We start from the raw sequence: 24,332 nt of genomic DNA on the forward strand, positions 1-24,332 counted from the left end.
GGCCACTTTAACAAACACTTTTAGGGAGGCAGATTGAACAGTCAACTCTGACTCAGGCTCGGTCCCACATATTTATGAAAACAGATAAAATGACTTATTCTAGGTGCATGCGAAGTTTTTGTGTCTTTCAGTTCAGTTGCTCAGTCATGTCTGACTCTTTGCGACCCCATGAACTGCAGCACTCCAGGCCTCCCTGTCCATCACCAACTCCCGGAGTCCACCCAAACCCATGTCCACTGAGGCAGTGATGCCATCCAACCATCTCATCCTCTGTCGTCCCCTTCTCCTTCTGCCCCCAATCCCTCCCAGCATCAGGGTCTTTTCCAATGAGTCAGCTCTTCACATCAGGCGGCCAAAATAGTGGAGTTTCAGCTTCAGCATCAGTCCTTCCAGTGGACACCCAGGACTGGTCTCCTTTCTGTGTCCAGCTTATATTCTAGCTGCGGTCACATCACACGGACTGAAAACACCTCTGAGAGATTCCTTTTGTTCTCTACTCTTTGCTGTGACCACAGCAGCTCTCCTTTTGGGAGCCGTTTGGGAAGCATGTGACGCTGACCGCCACGTGGGCTCCCCCACGCATCTCACGTTAAGGCCGCCACGGGGGGCGCTGCACGGGGCTCCAGCTGCAGGACACCGGGCACTCACTGCTCCCTCACCCCATGGCCACGCTCCAGAGCCACTGGCGGTCCTGCCACGGCCTCCTGGCAATGGCGCCACTACGGAACACGGGCAGAGAAACGTGCGGGAGGGCTGGGAAGGACAGCGTCCGAGCACCCTGAACTTGGAAAGGAAGCCGTCGCCACCTCGAGGGAAGGACCGGGCTTGGAGGAGCAGCCCCGCCCGGTGGTAAGGCGCCATCAGGCCGCCCTCCCCGGCACCACTCCCGGACTGCCCAGGAGGTCACAGCTTAGCAAGTCTCTATAAAGCTTTGTGGTGTGCTCCAGGTTTTTCTGATTTAGTCACAATTTTAGAATATTTCAGGCTTGTCATTAGCTGCAATAGAGCCTCAATTTTGCACCCGACCCCGGCAAAAAAAAAAAGCCACAATCCTTTTACATGGGTTGAAGCAAGAGAAGGGGGCAACAGAGGATGGGATGGCCTCACCGACTCAATGGACAGGAGTTTCAGCAAACTCCAGCAGACAGGAAGGACAGGGAAGCCCGGCGTGCTGCAGTCCATGAGGTCACACAGTCGGACACAACTCAGTGACTGGACTACAACGAAGCTCTCCGGGAAATGACTTTATGACGTTATTAAATGAGAACATCCGAGACACGTAGGAGCCTTCGGGTCCTGCCTTCCAGGGCCCTCACGGGTATCAGCAAACAACCACAGAGAGGCTTATAAGACAGGACCTGCTCTGTTGCCCTGTGAGACTGCAATGTCGGCAGCAAGAGAAATTTCTACCACGTCCCCAGCAGGTGCTACTGGAGAGCAGCTCTCTGACATGCGACAGGGCCGTGAACACCGCACCTGACTATGCTCTAGAGCGGCAATGGGACTCTGGCCAGCACGCGGCAGACACGAAGACCACGACTGACCACTCAAGCCTCAGTGCGCAGGAGATGAGGACAGCTGAGCGGGCCACTGCCGGGACACAGCAGACGGAAGGCAGGGATCTCCAGTGCATCAAAGGCTGCGGGATAAAACCATAACCAAAAGGGCTTTATTAGGGAGTTCCTCCTGGGGCTCGAGTACACTCGGTCAGTAAAATACAAGTTTAAGAAGGAGCAGCTTCAGAGGATGCACGGCTACATTTATAGCACTTCCTGAAATTCTGCTGACGAGTCAAAGAAACACAAACGCTCCAGTGTTTAAGGCCACAGAGCCAAGGCTGAAAGTAATAGGGACAACTGAGCTTGAAAAAGGCTTTTGATTCTGTCATGCAGCTTTCTTAACAAGAATGACATTGGCTACTGGAAACCGACAGAGCTGATTGGTAGAAACGATACAGATAAAGGCTTTATTGTCCACGCGGCGTCTCGCTGCCTGCGGGGCCGCCTCTCGGCCTGTCGCGACCCTGTCTGCCCATCGGGAGTCTCCCCGAGAGGCTGGCAGACGACTGGCTCTGCCCCGGCCACCCCCTTCCTGGGAGCCACACCCACCAGGCCTTGGTCAGCGGGTCTCCCCCCACCCCACCCCGTGTCACAGCCGCACACTCTCCTGCAGCCTGAACCGGGGCCGTGGGCCGGGCTGGACCACTCACCTCCTGCTCTAGGCTCTCCCGGGCCGCCTGCAACACTCCTCTGCAGGGACCCTCGTCTACCCTGAGGAAGACGATTCCCCGCACTGTTGAAAACAGCCCGGCAAAGAGCTGGGCTCCACGCAGGTGTACAGGCGGCAGCTCTACATGGAGTCAGGAACACAGCACCTCCCACAGCAAGGATTGCTACTTTGTAACCTTCCTCGACTCCTGTGGGTCTGTGTATCCCCTGTCCTGCAAACCTGTCTGACAGGAGTCCCCTGTTACAAGTTTTACCCCTTAATTTAACAAGAGGATAGTTCAGAATGAATCAAAGGCCCAGGGACACAACCCTGACTGCAGTTACAATTATGTAACGACATAACCACAGGTGGACCGCTTTCTCCCTGGCTCTCCCTGGCTCTCGCAGGCCTAGCAGATCCAAACGCAGCCTGAGGAATGAGGCGCCCTGTCCAAATAACTTACCGAACAACTACAGCAGTTTCTGAGGCGCTATACTAAATACACACAAGGTTAAATATTAACGGCAATAACTTTATTTTCAATTAATGCTTTATGGTTTTCCAAGCATTTTCATTTATTCTCACATGTTATTCTCAGCCACCCAGTAAGGCACTCATAGTGACCTCCTTTTAAAGTCAGAACACATAGGCCCAGGCAGGTTAGTGAAGTGCAAAGGTCACTGGGTTAATAAATGGCTTGGAACTGAGAACTGAATACAGGCGTTATGTTATCTGCAGGAGAAGATAACCTGCTAAGCACCAGAACCAAGCCCACTTGCAGACCGAGATGCCCCCACCTGTGCTGGGGGGCGCGGCGGGGGGGGGGGGCACGGTAAGGGGTCTGCAGACAGATGACAAACATGTGGTGAGTGCTGCCAATTCCGTGCAGTTATCACAGTGGATGCTCCATTCGACTTCTCGCTAAAGCTGCCTGTGACACTGGGAAACAGAGGATCTCTATTTTATAGGCGACAAAACAGTCTTAGAAGTGAGACACCTTGGCTGAGATCGGTATGTTATTAAGCTGGGGATGTGAAACAGAAGCAGGGGGTGGAAAGAAGGAAAGACTGGGTGGAAAAGAAAAGAATCACTCGACAGCTAGTGGAGAGGAACAGACTGTCACAGCCAGCCAGGAACGTCACCACCATCCCTGCAAGGAAAGCGGAAGGGCAGCCACACACCCCCGGGAGATGAGCTCGTGATTTCTCCTGCTTCCTCATGCATGGCCTTGATATAGCCAATCCTACTGCTTCATCTGCTTTTTTCTTAAAGTTGAAGGCGTTTTAAAAACTGGAGAAAAGATAAAAAGAATAAAAAGTAAAGCCAGCCCCAGGCAGCAGACTCCATCGTTTCCTCGAGACGGGGCAGCCCCTGAGGCCCAGCAGATATCAGAGGTGTGTGGAGACCACCCAGGGCTGGCCTCAGCCGTGAGACAAAGGTGGGGTTTTGCACAAGGGAGTGGGAAAGGCATCCGGGAGAAGGGGCGTGTGCGGGCCACGTGTGTGGGCAGGGGAGCAGGCTGAGCAGACTGGCCCAGCCAGGAGGACAGGCGTTTATGCAGGGAAGCGCTGAGTGAGCAGAGGGAAGCCGAGACGCGGGCCAGGAGCCCCAACAAGGAGCTGAGCCTTGGCCTCTGCTGCCAGGACGGGGCACTGCGTGCACACAGCTGAGGCTCGGGCTCACCCAGGAGCTGGGTGGGCTGGCAAGGAAGGGCAGGAGACGCCCTGTGAGGCTCGGCACCCAGGGCCCATGCCGGGAAGCCAGAAAATGGAAGCAAAGAGCAGCAGTGTTAGCAAAGAGAAACTGAGACTGTGCCGCGTGGTCCTGGAGGGGAGAGAGGGCAGAACGCGGAGGCAGGCGGCGCAGGAGGCCAGGCAGCGTGGGAGGAGGGCAGCGGGGAGGCGGGCAGCAGGGAGGCGGCTGGCACAGCTCTGCACACAGGCCGCGTCCACAGACTGGCCAAGCCCAGGGCCTCAGTGCGCGAGATGCGTCCCGAACGCAAGGCTGGAGACACAGCCGCGGCAGCCCCCTTCGACGGGGCACGCCAGCCGCAGAGCTGGACCACCTGCCCCTGACGACAGACAGGGGGCGGGAGGCCAGGATGCTCGTGTGTTCGCCAGACACGAGAGGAACACGTCTGTCCTAATGAAAATAATTATCCCACTGCCTGGGGGCAGCAACGGCTTCCTTTCCCTCAATTCTTTCCACAGAGGCTTTCCTAGCGTGAAGAAAGGGAACCTAACACCTGCCACTGGGCGCGGGAAATACACAAAGATGGGAACACGAGCTCCCTCCAAATCACTGACGATATTTAAAGGGACCATGAATGCAGATTGCCTGTATCAGCATGTCTTTATCACCACACAGCTTTCAGGGAGATAACCTTAAGATGAAGTTAACCGAAGCCACACCGGTAGGGTTTCAAAGCACAGAAAAACATGCATTCCAAGTCGACACCTTCCTTCTTGAGGGAAATGAAACCGTTTGAGCAGCAAGATGAGGTATCACCAGCCTGAAGTCGCTTACTGAACAGGTACACCAGAAAATGTCTCACTTCCTGGCCGTGCCTGGCCCTTTTAATAGTCACTAATAGTGAAAACACCTTGGTGAAACAAATAGGCAAGTACTGGGCATCCAAGGGCTTGTACAAAGCACGCAAACCCTATCAGCAGGAATGCGCTTTCACGCAACCTCTTAATTCATTGTTAAACTTTTTGGGGATCAAGAATTTCTACGGTTTGCACAAGAAAACAACCTTGGAATGAACATTCTTTCCAACTTAAACCCTTTGTTCTAACCACCCACCACTTTTCCCCCACACGGGCCTTTCGACTGCTCAGGTAATCAGCAGGCACCCTGCTACACACACCACAAAGGCAGCAGCTCGAGATTTCGAAACTGTCTCCTGGAAATGGAGTACAGGCCATCAGAACAGGAAACAGAAACGAGAGGGTGCGATGGAGACAGAAGGGCTGGCAGGAGGAGGAAAATCCCAAGCCCTGATTCCAATCTCTACTGGCTGTACTCGCCTCTCTCTGGCAGGAGGTCAGGGCAGAGAGGAGCTGGATGTGGCCACTGTCCCCGAGGCCTCCCGCCAGGAGGAGGCCTCGCCATCTGCCGCCGAAGCGACGGTTCCCTTCCACTGTCAGTGCTCGCGGCCAGGTAGCTGCTGCCTGCCGTCTGTTTCGGCCACCCAGCCTCGGCGCCCCCATCCTCCGCTGGGAGGCGCTCTGCCCTTGAGGAACGGCATGTGAGGCATGTGACCCACAGGAGGAGCCGGAAGCCTCAGCCACCTGCTGTCCCGGCCTCTCCCGCACCTGGGGTCAGCGCAGAACAGCCTCAGACTCACCCATCACGGGCCTGGAGCCCAGACTCCAGCCGGGAAGCCGCAAGCAACGTCCGGAGGCAGGCAGCCAGCCATCTGCAGCCCCGGGCAGCGATTCGGGCAGTGCGGGTGTGGTCTCCAGATAAGCAGCCTTCCCAGAGCCTCGAGGCAGCATGGGGCCTGCGGCCTCCAGGCCCGGCCCTCCCTACTTCCCCAGGATACTGGGAAGGCTGCAGGGTCCACACAACGACATACTTCCTGGGTGGATCACGCAGGCAGTCTGTCATTGAGCCCCCAGACGGAGCAGGCTCATTTCACTTACCACAGAGTTCACCCACGTTTCTCAGCAAGAAGTGTGAGGGCATGTTAAACACGCCGCTGCCTCCCCGACATCGCCCCTCGAGGACGCACTGGGGCAGGGGCAGCTGCTGCACACGCCACACATCCTTCCCCGGCTTGCCCTCTTTGCTCGCTTCCCTCTCTTCCCTCTCTTCCCTGCCGGTCACAGCTGACCCCCTGCCGTGGCCACACTGTCTGGCACTCCTCTGCAGCAGCCTGCTGGAGGCCAGGCGGCACTGCCCGCCCCAGGCGCCCAGCTCTGGGGAGGCTCTGCGGAGGCTCAGGGCAGCCGCGCAGCCCGCAGGGAGGGCCCAGCCCTGCCCCAGCTCTGCGTGAGGCACAACCTCCGAGCCACACGGACGCAACAGCGGCTCCTTCCATACAGGCAAAAACAAACGCGGTTCAGACAATCCTCACAGGCTCCCTCGCGTCACTGGATTCCTGGCCCTTCTCGCAAAACCTCCATCGACACCCACAGCAGGAACCACACCCCACGCAAGTGCGCTGGGATGCTCCCCACGGGCGGCTGAAGGGCCTGACCCCAGGAGAGGGACTCCCGTGCCCAGCATCCCCCCTCGCTCCTTCGGCCCGGCCGCGGCCAGCCGTCAACCCTGCCCTCCGCCACAGCAAAGGGCGGTGCAGGAACCGAAGAACACAGACAGTCACGGAGCAAGAGGGGCGCGGAAACTGGCCAGGCCCAGGGCTTTCCCCCGCACCCCCCGCCCCGACCCCCGAGGTCCCCTGAAGACCCTCCAGAGACAGGCTTCTGTCCAGAAAACTTCGCACTCGGGGCCAGTTCCCCCTTACTCTACACAGAAGCGCCCAGAGGTTCCAGGAGGTGAGCTGGGGACGGAAGCAGAGCAGAAGGCACGGGAGGGCTCTGCCACGGCCGCAGTCACGTCACAGGTGAGACAGAGGACGGAGCCGCTCGCCCCGACACGTGCGCCGCTCCAGAGCCACAGCGCCCGCCTCGCTTGCCGCTGCAGCGGCCAGGCTCGCAGGGGAGCACAGGAACCTCACCAGGTGCCGAGAGCCGGCTGAGCAACACACAAGCTCCAGGGCTGCGGGCACACGCTGCAGGAAAGCGTGTCTGTGCAAAGTGATGAGGGACCGCGGAGAAACGTTAGAGAAAGAGAAACAGAAACGTCTAAACCCAAAATGTCTGATTCATCAAAGGAAAGGGCCGCAGGAAGAGTCAGAAAGAATTAGACGAGACATCTAAGAAGAGCTGACCTCAAAGACTCAGGGCAGAGAAACCGACCACCAGCGTCAGGAAATCGCCACGTCTGTGCCACGGGGCCCTGCCAGGCACTGTGCTGAGCACCGGGGCAGAGCAGCAGGGCGGTGGGCTCCACGGGGACCACTGGAGGGCCCTGATTCCGGGTGGTGCCCAGCCGCCCACAGGCAGGGTGTGCGTGGAGGGGCTGGGGCTGAGCCCGCAGGGACACAGAGACCCTCCACGGAAGAAGCAGCAAACCCTGGCCCTCCCCGGACCAGCCCCGCAGGCCCTGGGGGCCCCCTGCCCATCCCCACCTCCTCCTGTGGGAGGAACCCTGCAGTCAGGATGCCTGGGGGCCAGCACTGACCACCAGCGTGGCCGGCCCGCTCCCGGCGCCTCGGTCCCTTCATCTATAGTGGGGCACGTTATAGCGCCCTGCTTCCTATCAGTGGCGCTGTTAGCAGAGCGGTACTGGAATGAAAGTACCGAACGGCACTGCGTGAAGCATACTCTGTAGTGTCATTATGAGACTTCGCTGAGATAATTCACATAGAGAGGCTTGGAGGCTGTTGCATATCACTTATAGGTGGAATTCAGTAAAAAAAAAAAGGACACGGGAATCGCCTGGTGGGCCACTGGGTCAGACTCCACGCTTCCACTGCAGAGGGCACGAGCTCCATCTGTGGTCCAGGAAACTAAGACCCCATGCCCTGCTTAGCACAGCCAAAAACAAAAACAAAAAAGATACAAATGAACTTGTATACGAAACAGAAACAGACCCACAGGCAAAGAAAACAGTCTCGTGGATCCCAAGGGGAGGATGGGGAAGGGACAGATGAGGAGTCTGCGACCAGCATGCACGCGCTAGCACGTGCGAAACAGATAGCAAGCAGGGGCCTCCTGAGCTCAGGGAGTGCAGCCAGCGTTCGTTAGTACCTGACGTGGGAAGAGAATCTGAAAAAGAATACGGACATATAATGTGTGCAGCCCGATCATTTTGCTGTACACCTGAAATTAACAGATTGTAAGTCAACTGATTATACTTCAACTCTTAAAGGGTCAGAGGCAATAAATGTTGGCTATTTTTACCTAATCTCCCTCAACATGCATCCACACAGCCCTGAGACAACGCCTAACCCACGGCAGACACTCAGCTCAGTTCAGTTCAGTTGCTCAGTGGTGTCCGACTCTTTGCGACCCCATGAATCGCAGCACGCCAGGCCTCCCTGTCCATCACCAACTCCCAGAGTTCATTCAGACTCACGTCCATCGAGTCGGTGATGCCATCCAGCCATCTCATCCTCTGTCGTCCCCTTCTCCTCCTGCCCCCAATCCCTCCCAGCATGAGAGTCGTTTCCAGTGAGTCAGCTCTCTGCATGAGGTGGCCGAAGCGCTGGAGCTCCAGCAGACATTAAGAACAGCCAGATGAAAAGGAACAGCCGCTGCCCCTCACTGATGAGAATGCCGAAGGCCACCCCCGCGAGGGGACTGACGAAGCTGACCAGAAACCCACCGACCCGGCCTGAGCAGGCTGCTTTCCTCGGAGGTGCACCCGCCCTGACTCTGACCTGGGGTGGGAGGAGGGGGTGTGCACACGCGCGTCGATCTACCTAAACACAGGCCCAGGCCCGAGTGTGAGAGACCTGGTGCCCCCATCGTCGGCTTGAGGACAGAGGCGTGCTGTTTCTGGGTGAAACGCCTGCAGACTGCGCAGGCAGGGGCAACGGGCCAGCTGGCCGACAGGGGAGGAAAAGGAGCTGAGCCACCAAACAGCAAAATAAAACTCTACACAAACCTTCTTCAACCCTCTGGCCCAACTGGATTTCACACGCAGTCATAAATGAAGTCCTATTTTATGCTGTGATGTACGTGAAAACAAACACCACATCAGACTACTCAAATGAATACTCAGACTACTGGAAACGCATCCCCAGCCACATCGGTTTCCACTTTAGGGAACAGAGGCCCTGACCTTACCTGGCGTTCACATCTCCCGTGAACCACTTTACAAGTGGGGAGGAGAGCGGGGGGCCCGGCTTCTAACAGCACCTTCTGGTTTTAAGAGAGATTGATGGCTCTGAATATCGATCAGTCTTGAGCAGAACTCAAACTTCTATAAAGACGACTGGACAGCTTCAGCATGCCACTGCCTGAGGTCGATGCTCCTGCCACTGTTGGTAAAGGCTTCAGATTACACAGGCAGGGCAGATAATTGGCCCACGTGCAAAGCAGAGAACCTTGGAAATTCAAGGGAGGCTGCAAGTTCCCAAGTTCATTTTCAGAGCAAAATGAAACCTCCGCAGAGAACAAGAATGAGACCCAGCTAGCCAAGAATAAGAACTCCTGTGTGGACTTTCCTTGCCAAGGAACCATGATCCAACCTGCCAACCTCAGCCAAGAGCTCACTTTCGGCCACAGGGAAAACCTACAAAGTGGAAACATTTTGTCCGCATCTAATTAGCAACAGCAGGCAGCGAACCTTCACTGTCTCCCTTCCAGAGTGAGGGGGGCACCGCTGCTCACTGCTCCACACAGACAGGACCCAGGACCGTGTACTCGGCAAGGACGCCAGCACCTCACCTGCAAAGGGCCGGGTGGGACAGGAGACGCTGGGTGTCTGAGGGTGCCTTTTCCTACAACTCTGAATTTTGAGCCAAGTAAACACTTTGTGTATTTGAGAAACGTTAACTCCAAAAGAAAAAATGCAAAGCCTAAAATTAAGAATAAACAGAAAAAAATGAACCTAACTGTGTGTCACATTTTATTTGTGTGGTTCACGTCACTTCATATTGCTTTAAAATCCGTTATTCTATCTACACAGTCTTCAGATGTGTTTACTCTAAGGCCCAAATCAACTGCAAAGAAATTCTAAAGCTTCATACAGTAGGGTCATTATCATAGTATGGTAATAAAATGTTGAAAATATTTCATGTACATCATAGGATAAAGAAAATAATGCTAATATCATTAGACATCAAAACTCGGTGTAAAATAAGAATAAATATAAAATAAGTGGAAAGGCTCCATTTTAATTTAAGGAAATAACAATGTGAAATCCAGGGTTCTTAGAAAATGAGCATTCTGTCTGGCTCTGTTCCCCAGAAGGACCTGAGAGATGCTCACCCCTGTGACAATGAGCCCACCTGAGTCCCAGGTGCTGATCCCAAATCCCTCCCCACGGAAAGGCACCGGGGCTTCTCAGAGGGATGAGCCTAGACCTGAGGCAGGAAACACACAGTGAGGGCCTGGGAGAGGTTTTGTGCCAGAAAAGAAGACGTTCAGGGACTAACGGGGCCTTGGCCCAAGGCCGCAGGAGCCAATCCAAGGGGCTCAAGGTGCCCGTCTCTGGAAAGAAGATCACAGCGGATGAACACGCCAGATGAACACCAATGCCAGTGTCCACAGGGGCCGAGAGAGAAGGAACGGCGAGGGGCGCTCCCTAAGAGGCGAACCAGTGGATAAACGGAGGACTGAGCACCGAGGAATCTCCTCAGCAACTTCCAGTGTTAGAAGAGAGGTGGCAGGAACGCCAAGTGGCCCCAGGGCTCTAGGAGGTCCCCGAGGACCAGCAGCAGTGCCGAGTCGAAGAGGGGCCTGAAATCACCGCCGCAGCCCGGCGAGCCCACCTTCTCCATAAGAGCGGGGCCGCCTGAAACCACTCCGCCCCGAAGCGAGGCCAGAAGCGGGAGCAGGGACGTAGGCTGGGAGGCCAGCAGGAGCCACTGACCCTGCGGAGCTTGAGCTACACGTTATTTCCACTTTAAGAACCGTTTCCTTAGCAGAAATAAAACTGCTGTTGGAATATGAGCGTTTTGGAGGAGTTTTAGAGGAGTTTTATACACAGGGTAGAGCTGGTTCTTTAAAGAGTTAGTTGCCAGGTTTCTTAGCAGGAGCTACAGTTAGCAAGCAGGGGACAAGGTCAGAAGAATGGCCTCCTCTGAGAGAACTAACATATTCACAAAGGCAAAATGTGTCACGTGAGGGATGACCTCTAACCCAGCGCGACTGGGGGGGGGGACAGAGGGCCCGCCAGGCTCGAACCCTCCTTGGGTCAACCAGATCTCACCAGCAGCCCTGGAGGCGGCTCCAAGAGTCAAGAATCACAGGCCCGCAGCCCACCCACAGGAGGTGGGCGTGTGCGCCAGGCCAGGACCTGGGAGAGCGCAAATCTCCGGGACCCAGACCGTGGGAACGGGGGAGAGGGGGGGTGGGGGGGAGGGGGGGCGCAGGCCAGCGTCCAGGGTGCAGAGAGGGGAGGGGCCGCCAAAAGGCTGCGGGGGAGTATGGGAGGGCAGGGGAGTGTGGGACCTGGGGAAGTGTGGGGACGGGGGAGTGTGGGCTGCGGGGAGTGTGGGCTGCGGGGGAGTGTGGGCTGCGGGAGGAGGAGGGCCATGCCCACAGCCCAGGGCCACCATCGCACAGAACCCTGCAAGGGTACTGGGTCGCAGTCGAACCCAACAGTATAAATGGCTTCAGAAACCACCACCACCAGGAATGAGCATGTCTTCTCAGTGGGCTTCTTCCCCCTCCACCCCCCAAACACGCCTCCAGTGAGGCCACTGAAAGGGCACCCCTGAACCTGAGTGCCCAGAACGCACCTGGGCGAGGAGGACTCGCCGCGCGAGCTGCCCCTCACTCTGACCCTGAGCTCGGTCCTCCCTGACTGGCTCACTCACTTCACCCACCCCGCTCCAGGCACTGAAAATGAACCCACAGTGGGGACAGGGGTTCATTCAACGGGCTGCGACTCACCCTCTTCACTTTGACCCTGGGCTGCCAGACAACTCTGCCCCGTGGGGGCCGCACGGCGGAGGTTCAGGGGCAGCCCTGCCTCGAGTTGCGCCAGCCAGCGCCCCCTAGACCTCACCAGGGGCTGCCCCTCTGTGTGCCCCCGAGGCGCCCACCCCCTCTCCGGGGCCCCTCCTACCCTGGCGGCTCTCCACTCAGCGGGCACAGTCTGCCCTGCGCCCGGCCCAGCCCAGCCTCTGCAGTCACTGGAGGACTCGGTCCCCAGGGTGCTGGGGTGCTGGATCCGCCCGTCCCAGGGATCCCAGCCTCTGGGAGAGACAGAGCACAGCCCGGGCTCCTGCCCGCAGTGCACCCTGAGCACGTTCTCTCTTCCTGGCTTTATCTACTGAGACGTCTTTTTAAAACCTCAACTGTTGCTTTCAAAAAGACTGTAAAATCACTGCGCTCAACTTTGAGACTACAATCTTCATTTTCAACCTTCAAGTGAAACTGGAGGGGAGACTAAAAGCAGTCATTTTCTTCAAAATGATAAAGAAAACCCGCGTGTGACCACGTCACAGAGTCCCGGAACCCCTCCCTCCTCAGCCTCCTTCTCCACCGCCAGCAGCGTCATCGCAAGGCTGCCCTGGGCAGGCAGGGGCGGAGGAAGAGGGGGGACCGGCCCCTCTGTTCCCAGGCAGCGTGGCCACGGGCTCCACCTTCTTCCCAAGTTCAAGCGACACTGAAACAGCCCGGGCGAGCTGGGGACTCTGAGTAGAAGCACCACCCTGGATGCCAGGCCAGGACCCCGGCTCTTGTCTTCTCCTGTATCACTGTGACGGCTCCATGCAGCTTCCCCTGGTGGCTCAGATGGGAAAGACTCCCCTGCAATGCAGGATCCCTGGGTCGGGAGGACCCCCTGGAGAAGAAAATGGCAACCCTCTCCAGTGGGTTCTCCAATCTTGCCTGGAGAATTCCGTGAACAGAGGAGCCTGGCAGGCTACAGTCCATGGGGTTGCAAAGTGTCAGGCATGACTGAGCAACTATCACTCACACTCACTCAAATGTGGCTTCAGACGAAAGAAGACACCCAGGGCATCCCCACTTCCAGTCACAGACACAAACAGCTTTAGGTCAGCCTACCAAGAGCTAGAAAAGCTAAATACAGTTTAAAAGAGGTCCTCCGGCAGCCACAGCCTCAGATTCCAAGCAAGGGAAGCAGCGAGACGGAGAGGGCCGCGCCTCCCCTCGGGGCTCTGAGCAAAGCCACTCTGGGAGCGGAGGCAGGGGGCAAGCCCAGCAGAGGGACTGGCTAACACAGCTCTGCGCGGCTCCCTGGGCTGCGGGACAAAAATTCGAGCGCAGGCCTGACAATTCGGGCTGGACGTTAGAGACCAAGCTCCCCAAGAAAAAGAGGCACGGAACACGTGCCCAACACTCTGCCCAAACCGGCTGAGCACGGAGCATCAGTCACCTCGTGGTGCTCAGGAGACAGCGGGTTCAGGACCTGGCGAGAAGCGGGGGTCCCTGGGAGGCACTCCAGCCTCCAGACAGAGCCGCTGGAGGGCTCCTCCCAGGGGCTTGAAGGGGGTGGGAGGAGGTGGGTGAAGGCTGCTGAGACTGAGCTTTCAAGGACCCCCCAGCCTCAAGTCACTCAGGCCCTGAGTGAACAGAGAGCTCTGTCCCCCCTGGAGGTCTGTGTCAGAGCAAACTAGAGAATACAGCATCACTCAGAACCTCTAGGGTTCTCCAAACATAATGTCCAACACGCAACCAAAAATCAAAAAAGGGGTGGCAACAAACAGGACCAAGAGAAAAAGAACTGAGTCAGATCCAGGAGTGTCAGAGGTGTGTCGGCATGTCAGAGCTGTGCTGGAGGCATCAGATGCAAACATCACCTGCTCAAAAATATACCTGACAAAAGGAGACATTTCTGAGAATCAAAACCGACTCTAGGACTTTACAATGAGACATTTCTGAGAATCAAAACCGACTCTAGGACTTTACAATAACAGGTACTGAATTTAAGAACTCAGTCACCTGCTCAAAAATGTACCTGACCAAAGGAAACGTTTCTGAGAATCAAAACCGACTCTAGAACTTTACAGTAACAGTGACTGAATTTAAGAACTCAGTCTCTGGGCTTAACACCCAGCTGGACATGGCTGAAGAGAGGATCAGCGAACTGCAGGATGGATCAGCTAAAAAAAAAAGAGGGAGAATAGTACAGAATGTATCGAAGGGGCCGGTTGTTAAACTACGTTGTTAAAAACTATAAATGGGGCCCCTCACAGTGGAGAGAAAGGGGAATAAGACAGAAAGGGGAATAAGAAGTGCCTACAGGGATTGAAACTAAAGAGCCTCTGAATGAAAGTGAAAGAGGAGAGTGAAAAAGCTGGCATAAAACTCAACATTCAAAAAATGAAGATGATGGCATCCGGTCCTATCACTTCATGGCAAATAAATGGGAAAACAATGGAAACAGTGACAGACTTTATCTTCTTGGGCTCCAAAATCACTGCAGACGGTGAAATCTAAAGATGCTCGCTCCTCGGAAGGAAAGCCGTGACAAACCTAGACGGCACGCGAAACAGCAGAGACGCTGCTTTGCTGACACAGGCCCATTCGGTCAAAGCTACGGGGTTTCCAGTAGCCGTGTGTGGATGTGAGAGTTGGACTATAAAGAAAGCTGAGTACTGAAGAATTGATGCTTTTGAACTGTGGTGTTGGAGAAGACTCTTGAGAGTCCCCTGGACGGCAAGGAGATCCGACTAGTCCATCCTAAAGGAAATCAGTCCTGAATATTCATCGGAAGGACTGATGCTGAAGCTCCAATACTTTGGCCACCTGATGCAAAGAGCTGACTCACTGGAAAAGACCCTGATGCTGGGGAAGATTGAAGGCAGGAGGAGAAGGGAAGGAGGAGAAGATGAGATGTCTGGATGGCATCACCAACTCGATGGACATGAGCTTGAGCAAGCTCTGGGAGATGGTGAAGGACAGGGAAGCCTGGCGTGCTGCAGTCCATGGGGTCGCAACAGGTCAGACACCGAGCGACTGAACTGACTGACGGGGACAGTGGCAAGAGTTGGTTCCAGAATCAGACCATTGACTCAAAAATGAAAACCACACATTGGTTTCAGCAGCTCTGCGGGTGCCTAAGGCAAGAAGAAAATGTCAAAGCGCTCAGAGGAAAAAAGGTGTGGCTTTTAATGGCACAACAACACTGAGAGCTGACTTTTCAAGAACAAGGAAGTCAGAAGATAACGGACTGGCATCTGTAAAATGCTGCGAAACAAACAGCCACCAACCTGGAATTCTATACCCAACAAAACCACTCTTCGAAAGTGAAAGCAAAATAAAGACTTTTAGGGCAAATGGAAACGAGACAACTCATCACCCACAGACGTGAACTAAAAAAATATGAAGGCAGTTCTTGGGGAAAAAGAAAAGTAGTCTCTGACGGAAATATAAGAAGCAAGTGAAGACCAACAATGAGGTTAACTGTGAGGGGAAATATTAACTCTACAAAGCGACGATAATGTCAAAAACGTATCTAAAATTTTACAGGATAACAGCGACAAGGAGGAAACAGTCCTGTCAGGGAGGAAGTTAGACTTGAATGTGGAATGCACGCTGAGTGTGCAAATGCACACCCACAAGCTGACAGAGGGGCGCAGCTAGGAGAGCGCTGCACGCTCCTGAAAGAAGGCAAGAGGGCAGGGCAGAGAGGAGGCGGGACAGACAGAACTCGGACAAGGCGTCTACAGCCGGAAATATCACGCTACAAACAGGGCAGCACTCTCACTAAGAGACCAGCAGCGCCAGGCTGATTAAAGGGAAAACTAGACACGATGCACACGTTATGCAAAGGCACCCAGGCCGACACGGGCAGAACCCCACGCGGCAGCCTCACTGTCACACAGCACCTAACGGAGGAAGCGCTGCTGGCGAGAAAAGAGCGCCTCATGCTGCTTCCAGTCCAGCCTAGGAAGAAGACGGGGAGCCTAAATGTGAATCTGCCCAATAACATAACCTCACAATGTCAATACACAAGACTGGCTGAAGCAGAAAAGGGGTAGCAGCCAAGCTCATCAGCGCAGTGGGAGACGGTAAAGACACGTCTCGGGAACGGGGCCCCCGGTGCGCAGTCACCTGCAGCCACGAAGCACCTGAAACGCGGCTGGCTCCACAGTGAGATGTGCTGCAAGCCTGAAACACACTGGATTTTGAAGACTTAGTGTGAAATAAAGAATGCAAAATATTTCATTAGGTTTTATCATGCTGATTACACACTGGAATGGTAATATTTTGGGTGTGTTAAATAAAATTTATTACAGTTAATTTCACCTATTTCTGCTTGATTCAATGTGGCTACCAGAATCTGAATTACATGATTAACAAACCTGATTAATTAATACAACACGGGCCACTGCATTCCCACTGATACATGTTATTTTCAAGTGCCCAAGGAACACATAACAAAATGAATATATATTGGGCCATTAGGAAAGCTCGAATTATTTCAAAGGACTGAAATAACACAGGGATTATTACTGGAATAACCCTTATGGATTGCAATGGGCTGACAGTTTATGTACCCTCAAACTTCACCCCGCACGTGGTGATGATACTAGGAGGCAGGGACTCTGGGAGGGCATCAGGGCAGGAGGGAATGGGCTACCGTGCTGAGGACAGGGAGAAGCGGCAGTCTAGAAACCAGGAAACAGGCTTCAGCAGACGTGGCGCCTGCTGGCACCTTGATCTTGGGACTCCCCTGCCTCCAGGACTACAAGAAACAACTTTCTGTTGTTCACAAGCTAGTCCACAGTATTTAAAACAGTAGCCCAAAAAGACGATGACGGGGCTCTTCATGGAACTAAGCCAGAAATGAAAAATAGGGTCACTAGAAAAACTTCCCCTAACACTGGGAAGTTAAATGACATACTTCTTTAAGAACTTCATGAATAATAATTTTAAAAAACACAATGAAAATTAGAAAATACTTTTACATAAAAGATAATGAAAATTTGGCTTATTCAAATTTGCGGGATGCAGTGAATTGTGTTTAGAGAGTAACTTAAAGCCTTAAACACAAATACTGGAAAAGAAGGAAGGCTAAAAATCAATTAAGCCTCTATCCCCAGAAACCAGAAAAAAAGAATAGCAAACGAAGCACAAGGCAGATGAAAGAAAAAGGAGCAGAAAATGCAGAAACAGAAAACAAATATGAAGTTTCTAAGAACAGAGCCGAAAGTTGGCTCTTCGAAAGGACTGATACAACTGATGACACTAGACAGACTGAGTAAGAAAAAGAGACAAAGCACAAATCACCAGCATCAGGGATTTTTAAAAGGGGCGCCAACACATCTTGCTGATAAGAAAGATGTTATGAACCACAGTCCACTTACTAACTGGAGAGTCTGCTCGCCTCAGTAAATTCCTAGCAGGGGCGAAATGCTTTACCTAAACAGACCCAAGAAGACACCCAAAGTCAGAAAACTTTATTTGCATGAAAAAAGTTAAATCTGAAATTAAAAGCCTCCTGACAATGAAACCAACTGGTTTTCCAACCAATTCTTCCAAAAATCTAGGAAAGAAAACAGCAATCTCCCAGGAACTCTGGGGGTAAACAAGGAACACTCTCCACCTTGTTTTCTAAGACCAGCATAACCTTGATACTAAAACCAACAAGGAAGAGAAGTAAAATTACAGACTCTGAGTACAGGTGAAATAATTTTAAATAAAACACTAACAAATAAAGTCCAACAACAAGGAGAATACACCAAGATCAGGTTGGGATTGTTTTAGAATCACAAAAATTTTTTAAAGTTAAATTACCACATAAAAGAAAAATCACCTGACTGTTTCAAAATCTGCAGAAAAATAAACTTAAGAAAATGTAATGCAATAATTTTAGTTCATGACTAAAAAAAAAACTCTTATCAAACCAACAGGAGAATTTACATATTTTGATTAAAATATCTACCAAAAAGCTAATACCATATGTGATGGTGAAATACTGAAAGCTTTTCCTCTGATAATGGGAAAGAGACAAGGATACTTAGCCTACTTCTGTTCACCACTATACTGGAGATCCTAGTCAGTACAATAAGGCAAGAAAAAGAGAAGGGTTATCACCGTTAGAAAGGGGAAAAACAAAGCACTTATTTGCAGACATAATTGTGTACAGATAAAAAAATACAACAATTTTTTGAAATAAATGGATTCAGCAAGTGAATACAGAAAAATCAATTCTATCTCTACATATTAGCCATTTATAATGGCATTGAAAATATCATATCTAATTAAACACGTGCAAGACATACAGCAAACTATAAACTTTTAAGCTAAACAAGATCTAAAAAAATGCAGAGCTATATGTATTGTGTTCATGGATGATAAGAACAACATTAAAAAGATGTCATTTCTCCCCACACTGGTCAACAAATTAAATTCAACCTTAACTAAAATCCCAGCATTTTCTGGGGAAAGACGGCCAAGTGGATTCTAAAACTTGTCTGAAAATGCAGAGGGTCAAGATTAGCCAAGGTAATACTGATTAAGGACTCAGCTGTAGGATATAAATGACCAGATATGAATACTAAGTCAACAGTAATTTAGGCAGTGTGGCGTTTGTGCAACAAAGACAACAAGATGAATGAAGCAGAGGGGAGTCCAGAAACAGACCCACACGCTTACAGTCACTTGATTTACAGCAGAGATGACACTGGGGAAAGGATAGTTAAAAAAAAAAATTTACAACTGGACACCCATACCTTAGAAGCTAAAAAGAGGAATCAAGGCCCCTATCTCACACCAACAACCAACCAAACAAAAACCAACTTCAGATGGATTACAGATCCAACCGTAAAAGATAAACAATAAAGCTTTTACAAGGTGGTATCTTCATACAGCTTCATGTTAATATCTTTCAATGGCCACAAGTGCATTAAAGATTACTGAAAAGACTGGTCACCTCGGATACATTAAAGACAGACATATTTTTTAAAGGACACCACTAAGAGAGAATAAAGGCAAACACACTCAAGAAAGTATAAAAAAAAAAGAAAAAAAAAAACCTGCCACACAAGTACTCAGAGTATATAAAAAGAACTCCTAAATTCAACAAGAAGCAAAACAGACAATCCAACTGAAAAATGGGCAAAAGACAATTATTTCATCAAAAAACGTGCGCACATGGCGCCAAACGCCCACAGAGGAGCAGTGGCTCCGCCTGCTCGGGGGCGGGCGGCGCGGGGACGGACAGGGGGCGGCAAGGTCCCACCCCACGGAGCTGCGACTGTCCAACACCCCCAGACAGCTACAGCCAGAGCCGAAGACAGCAAGGGGCAGAGCCACCGCAGGCTCACCCGGGGCGGGGGCGCGGGGGGCGGGAGGGACAACCGCCTTGGGTAGAACACACTCCATCCCCTGGCAGTGCTACGCCTCTGAACACACCCAACAGCAAGGGAGAACATTCAGGGCAGCATCTGTGAAGCCTAGGAACAACTCAGATGCCACGAGCAACAGAAAGAGTACATTACGGTACACTCGTGTGTGTGCTCAGTCGTGTCCACCTCTCTGTGACCCCGTGGACTATAAAGCCCACCAGGATCCTCTGTCCATGGAATTTTCCAGGCAAGAATACTGGAGCAGGTTGCCATTTCCTACTCCAGGAAATTTTCCCAACCTAGGGGTCAAACCTGCGACTCCTGGATTGGCAGGTGGGTTCTTTACCACCGAGCCATCTGGGAAGCCCGATGGGACATTCATACACTGGGTTACATAGCAGGTGGGAACAAACAAACCTGCATGGACAGAGCTCGCAAAGATGACGCTGAATCAAAGTCAGGAAATAAAATGTACACATTACTTTCACATACATGAAGCCAAGAATGTCAAATTAATCAATGATGAAAAGACTCCGGTTAGCTCTGGGAGAGATGCTGGGAGCGGGCGGGAGGGGTTCCTGGGAAGCCTGAGAATGTTCTTTTCTTGGTCTGGGCAGTAATTACAAGAGTGTGTTCACTGGGTGAAAAATTCACTGCAATGTACACTTATGATGTGTGAATTTTTCTGACCTATGTTCTGTTCCAGTAAAGTTTTTTTTGTTTTGTTTTTTAAAGTACATTGTTACTTCCTACATAATCTGGCAGGAGTTAATTCACACACCTACCTGGTCACCCAATTAGCCACCAAACAGACTACAGATGCCAAGAAAGGGAAGGATCCAAGTAAGGCTTACTTGTTGGTTCCCATGTTTCTAAAACGTTGGACTCAGGCGCTCAGTAGGTGAGCGGTGACATCATCACATTCTTCACTCAACAAGGCATTTCCAGGCTACACCACGGAGCAGCTGAGCAACTGTCCCCCTGCTGGTGTGACAAGCTCCACTGCGCGAGACTGGACTCGACAAAACTCAGCCCTTCCCTGTTTCATCCCTGTGTTTATCCCTCAAAAAACTACACGTCCGCGGCTGCACCTCAAATTACAAGACAAATACAATTATGAAAAAACAAAACAAAAACGCCCAAGTACTGAAAAGATTTACAAACACTACAACGAAAGCCCAGTAAAGCACAACCTGGGCAATCCTTCGAGGCCTGTGGTGGTGGCAGCGGCTGTTCAGTCTAAGTCGTGTCCAGCTCTTTGAGACCCCGTGGGCTGCAGCACACCAGTCCTTCACGATCTCCTAGAGACAGTGTTACTGGTGATAACATTGGACCCAAACAAACCTGGTAATTTACAAGACTCAAATGGGAAAAACACTTCCATGATTCTCACGTCTGACAGAGAAGGAACGTCATAGCACTGCCATAAAATTCCTGTTGCTAAAGAGGAAGTCCAAATGTTTGGCTTATCAATCTTTCAGGAGACTTGACGAAAGCCAAGAAATGCATTAAGGCTAGTAATTATTCATTTACTAATTTACCACCGCAGACCCATCACGAGAGAATGCACGCACGCTTGTTCAGGTCTATCTGACGGCACCATAAAGGCGCCTATCGTGAGTAAGCCAAACGGCGCCTCCGCAGCCATAAACACCCGAGGAGCCTTCGCAGCTCCCGCTACACTGCGCCACCCACCTCACAATCTTCAGCTGACACCTCCCTGCACCTATCATCAGATCCTCACTCGGCGCCACAAGAAAAGGCCTGGAGACACGGCTCCAAACGCAATACCCTTAGATGAAAAACCTTGTTGTGACTGTGAACTTTATAATCTTCAGCTGCTAAAGAGAAAGTGCCGAAGGAACCCATCTTCTATCCTCTGAAACAAACCTGACTTACAAAGCACCTGGCTACTGAGAAAGGCAGACTGTAAATATATTCTTCCTGGGAGATCCATTCCATTTGTCCAGGACACTGCATTAGGAAACTGGAAATCCGCGATGCAGACCAGAGTCACACGATTAGGAGGGGAAAGGCTTACAGCAACAAAGCAGAAGGCATCGCAGAGACTCATTACTTGGCGGCCCTTTTTTCCAAAACTCTGCAGCGCTTCTCCAAATCTAGGCGGCTCCTTCTGCTGACTCCCCAAAGAGATGAACAGGACCGAAAAGGTGTCTTCACAGGACTTGACAGTGCACCAGTTTGCTCTAGCTAAGACGTTTAATCCCCCAGGAACTCTATCTGTATGTGACTTACAAATAACAGAACCACCGCTGCGCAAGTGATGATGGCAAAATACACATCTAAAATAGCAGCGTGCCCCCCCAAAAAAAGCATTTAGACAAAAACCTGCAGGGGAAAGTCATCCATACCTGTGGAAGCGCAGTATTGAGCTGCCTCTGCAAGGAATCTCTTTCGTGACCAACCTCGTGCAGTTTCCCCTGGGTTAACGCCAGCGTTTCTTGGGTCTCTCTCAGTGTGTCGAGAAGACGGTCCCTCTCTTCCAGCATGGACACCATCAACTGTTCAAAATGTGAGTCCGCATCCGGCTGCGAAGGGGAGCTGGACTCTTGGCTCCCGCTTCCTCCCGGGGGGCCTTCGGCTTCACTGATGGTCGGCATCACCTCGCACATCATCTTGGAAACAAAAGACCCGGACCACCGTCATGGGGAGCTTCTAAATAAAGGCTTCTACAAAGCTGCAACTTTCTAGCTATCTGGAGCTGATAAATGAAAGGCCTTACTATTTCCAGATCTGACTGTTAGGCTCTGTAGAGAGAAGTACGCTGGGAAAATACACACAGGCCTATCCGAAGTGCAAGGCACACCCAAGATGAAGACATGAATACTGACGATCATCAGTGAAGGGGTAAAGACCAAAAAGACTACCCCTCACATAAAGGACAACCCTTGTGGCATTTTGTTTGCAAAGCCGTACTTTCTGATTGAGAAACAAGTGTGCTTCTGTAACCCTTTTTTTTTTTTCCTCCTTTCTTATTTCCCGGTTGGGGGGGGTGGGGCGGGGAGCGGCGAGGGAGATAGAAAGTCAAAACACGTGCCACCCAATCATGTTTCAGGAAAAAGCACAGAAGGAGCATACAGTCAGTAAAACTGACAAGTACAAAACCCATCAGGCATCTTACAGGAATGTGTACAGTCAGCTCCGGGGAAGGACTGACTAGCTCCCCGGATTCTTGGGCTGGATTTGGTGAGCGCTAAACGGGAACTAGGCTCGTTAAGGACTGCGAGAGGTGCATTTGCAAAGACTCCGCTGGTTGGTCAGTCAACCTCACTTATGTAAGGTCACAGCCTCTCCCCCCACCACCCCACTCCCTCCCCCCCCAAATATTCCACAATGGAAATATAGCGGGTCGAGATGGATAAATAGGAAGGGAGGGAAAGTGAAGGGTGAGACTACGAGAGGCTCCTCTGTCTCAAATGTAATGACGGGGCGAGGGGCGGTGCTCCGGGGTCGGCGGACCTCCGGGACGGAGGTGCCCAGCCGCGCACCGCGCACCGGACGAGAACGACGCCTCTACCCGGCTCGCACCCGCGCCCCGGTGCGGCAGCAGCGGGGACCCCAGGGCGCAGGCGACCGGTCTCCACGGAGCCCGGCTTGGCCCCGAGTCCTCGTCCCTGCGCCCAGCGCTGGGTCACCTGGAGCCGGGGTCAGGGAGGTGGGGGGCGGGGGCGGCGCACTGCCCCGCGAGCCCGTCCGCCGGGGGTCCCCCCGGGCCGCGCCCCCCGCTCCCGGGGGCGCTGACACTAAGCAGCCGTGCGCCGCCCGGGGCCCCGCTCCGCACCGACCCTGCCTCGGTGCCCCGCTGCCTTACCTTGCTCGCCGGCGGGAGCGGGCGAGGACGTTCCGCGGGCGGCTGCTCGCTCCAGGCGAGCTCCGGGCCCGACGAAGGCAGCCCGCCGCCCGCCGCCCGCCCCGCGCCCCGCGCCCCGCGGCCCCGCGGCCCCGGGCCCGCAGCCCCCAGTCACTGAGGCCGGCCCGCGGCCGGACACTGGCGGAGCGCAGGAGGAGCGGGCCCGGCGGCGCGTCGCCGGCGTCAACGTGCCCGACGTCGGGCGCGTCGGCGCAGCGTCAGCGCCGAGCGCCGCCGGCACGCCCCGCCCCGTCCCCCAGCCCGGGAGAAGCGCGCGGGGGCGGCGGAGTGCGCAAGTACCACCACCGCCTCAGTGGCGGGGGCTGGCCTCTCGAGCTCAGATTGGCTGGGTCTGACCGGAGCCACGCCCCACACCCCGCCCCAGACCCCGCCCCAAGCCCCACTCCGAGCCACGCCCCCAACCCCCAGGTGGGTGGGCAGATTTCGAGCCCCGCCCCTAGCCCCGCCCAAGTGGGTGCGCCGTTGCCGAGCCGAGGCTCTGGGCTCCCGGGTCCCGGGTCTGTGCCGCGTCCTGGGCAGGATCTTCCGCCTGCGGCTGTCTCCAGATCTCCGCTGACAGCCTCGGGGGTTCACCAACGGTCGTCATCGAGCGTCCACTGGCGTCAGGTTCTGAGCCGGACACTTCCCGAAGGTCACCGCTGCATCCACACCTGATGGTAGAGCGCGCCCCGCTGCAAGTCACCGGCTCGCAGCCTGCGGACAGGCCTCCGGAGCCGCCCAGGAGCCCATCCTTGCACGACTCGGAAGGACGCGGTCTCAACGCAAGGCCCCTTACCGAGCTTCACCTGCAGACCCGGGGAGGCAGAGGTGGCAGCGTGATGTGGACGCTCCTGGTCGCTGCGACTTTGGAGCCAGACCCTCCAACCTCAACTTCCAGCAGACGCTTCTCCCCGCAGTGTGGGCCTGAGCAACGGGGAATGGGGGAATGAATGATACAGACCCACCCCAGGGCTGTTCTAAGAAACGGAATTTGTAGGGAGCCACCTAGTCAGGAACCTGACTCGGGAAGTACTCAGCGAATGACGGGCATTTTTATCTTTCTCAAACATTGTTATCCTTTTCATATCCATATGTCATCCTTGCTCAAACGTTTAAAAATGCCTTCTATGCACCAAGTCCTGTGCTAGACTTTGCAGATACAGATATTAATTAGTGTACTTTAAATTAAAGCAGGTGCTTGCCGCTCAAGGTCTGTCTCCTGGATCACAAGCTGAAGTGTCTGGGCAT

The 24,332-nt window shown here is 53.3% G+C and overlaps 1 protein-coding gene across 1 annotated transcript in view; it reads right to left on the minus strand.

The window, feature by feature from the left end:
- PPFIA1 (PTPRF interacting protein alpha 1) overlaps nt 1-23,122 on the minus strand; it is a 79,974-nt gene extending 56,852 nt beyond the window's left edge. The window contains exons 1-2 of the mRNA XM_068976947.1: nt 23,046-23,122; nt 21,586-21,849 (exon numbers count right to left, since the gene is read on the minus strand). Of these exons, the coding sequence (XP_068833048.1) occupies nt 21,586-21,849 (264 nt within the window). The 5' untranslated portion in view covers nt 23,046-23,122. The remainder of the gene's footprint in view (nt 1-21,585; nt 21,850-23,045) is intronic.
- Between the last annotated feature and the right edge of the window lie 1,210 nt (nt 23,123-24,332).

Source organism: Capricornis sumatraensis, chromosome 8 (genome assembly GCF_032405125.1).
Source record: "Capricornis sumatraensis isolate serow.1 chromosome 8, serow.2, whole genome shotgun sequence".
Lineage (NCBI taxonomy): Eukaryota > Metazoa > Chordata > Mammalia > Artiodactyla > Bovidae > Capricornis > Capricornis sumatraensis.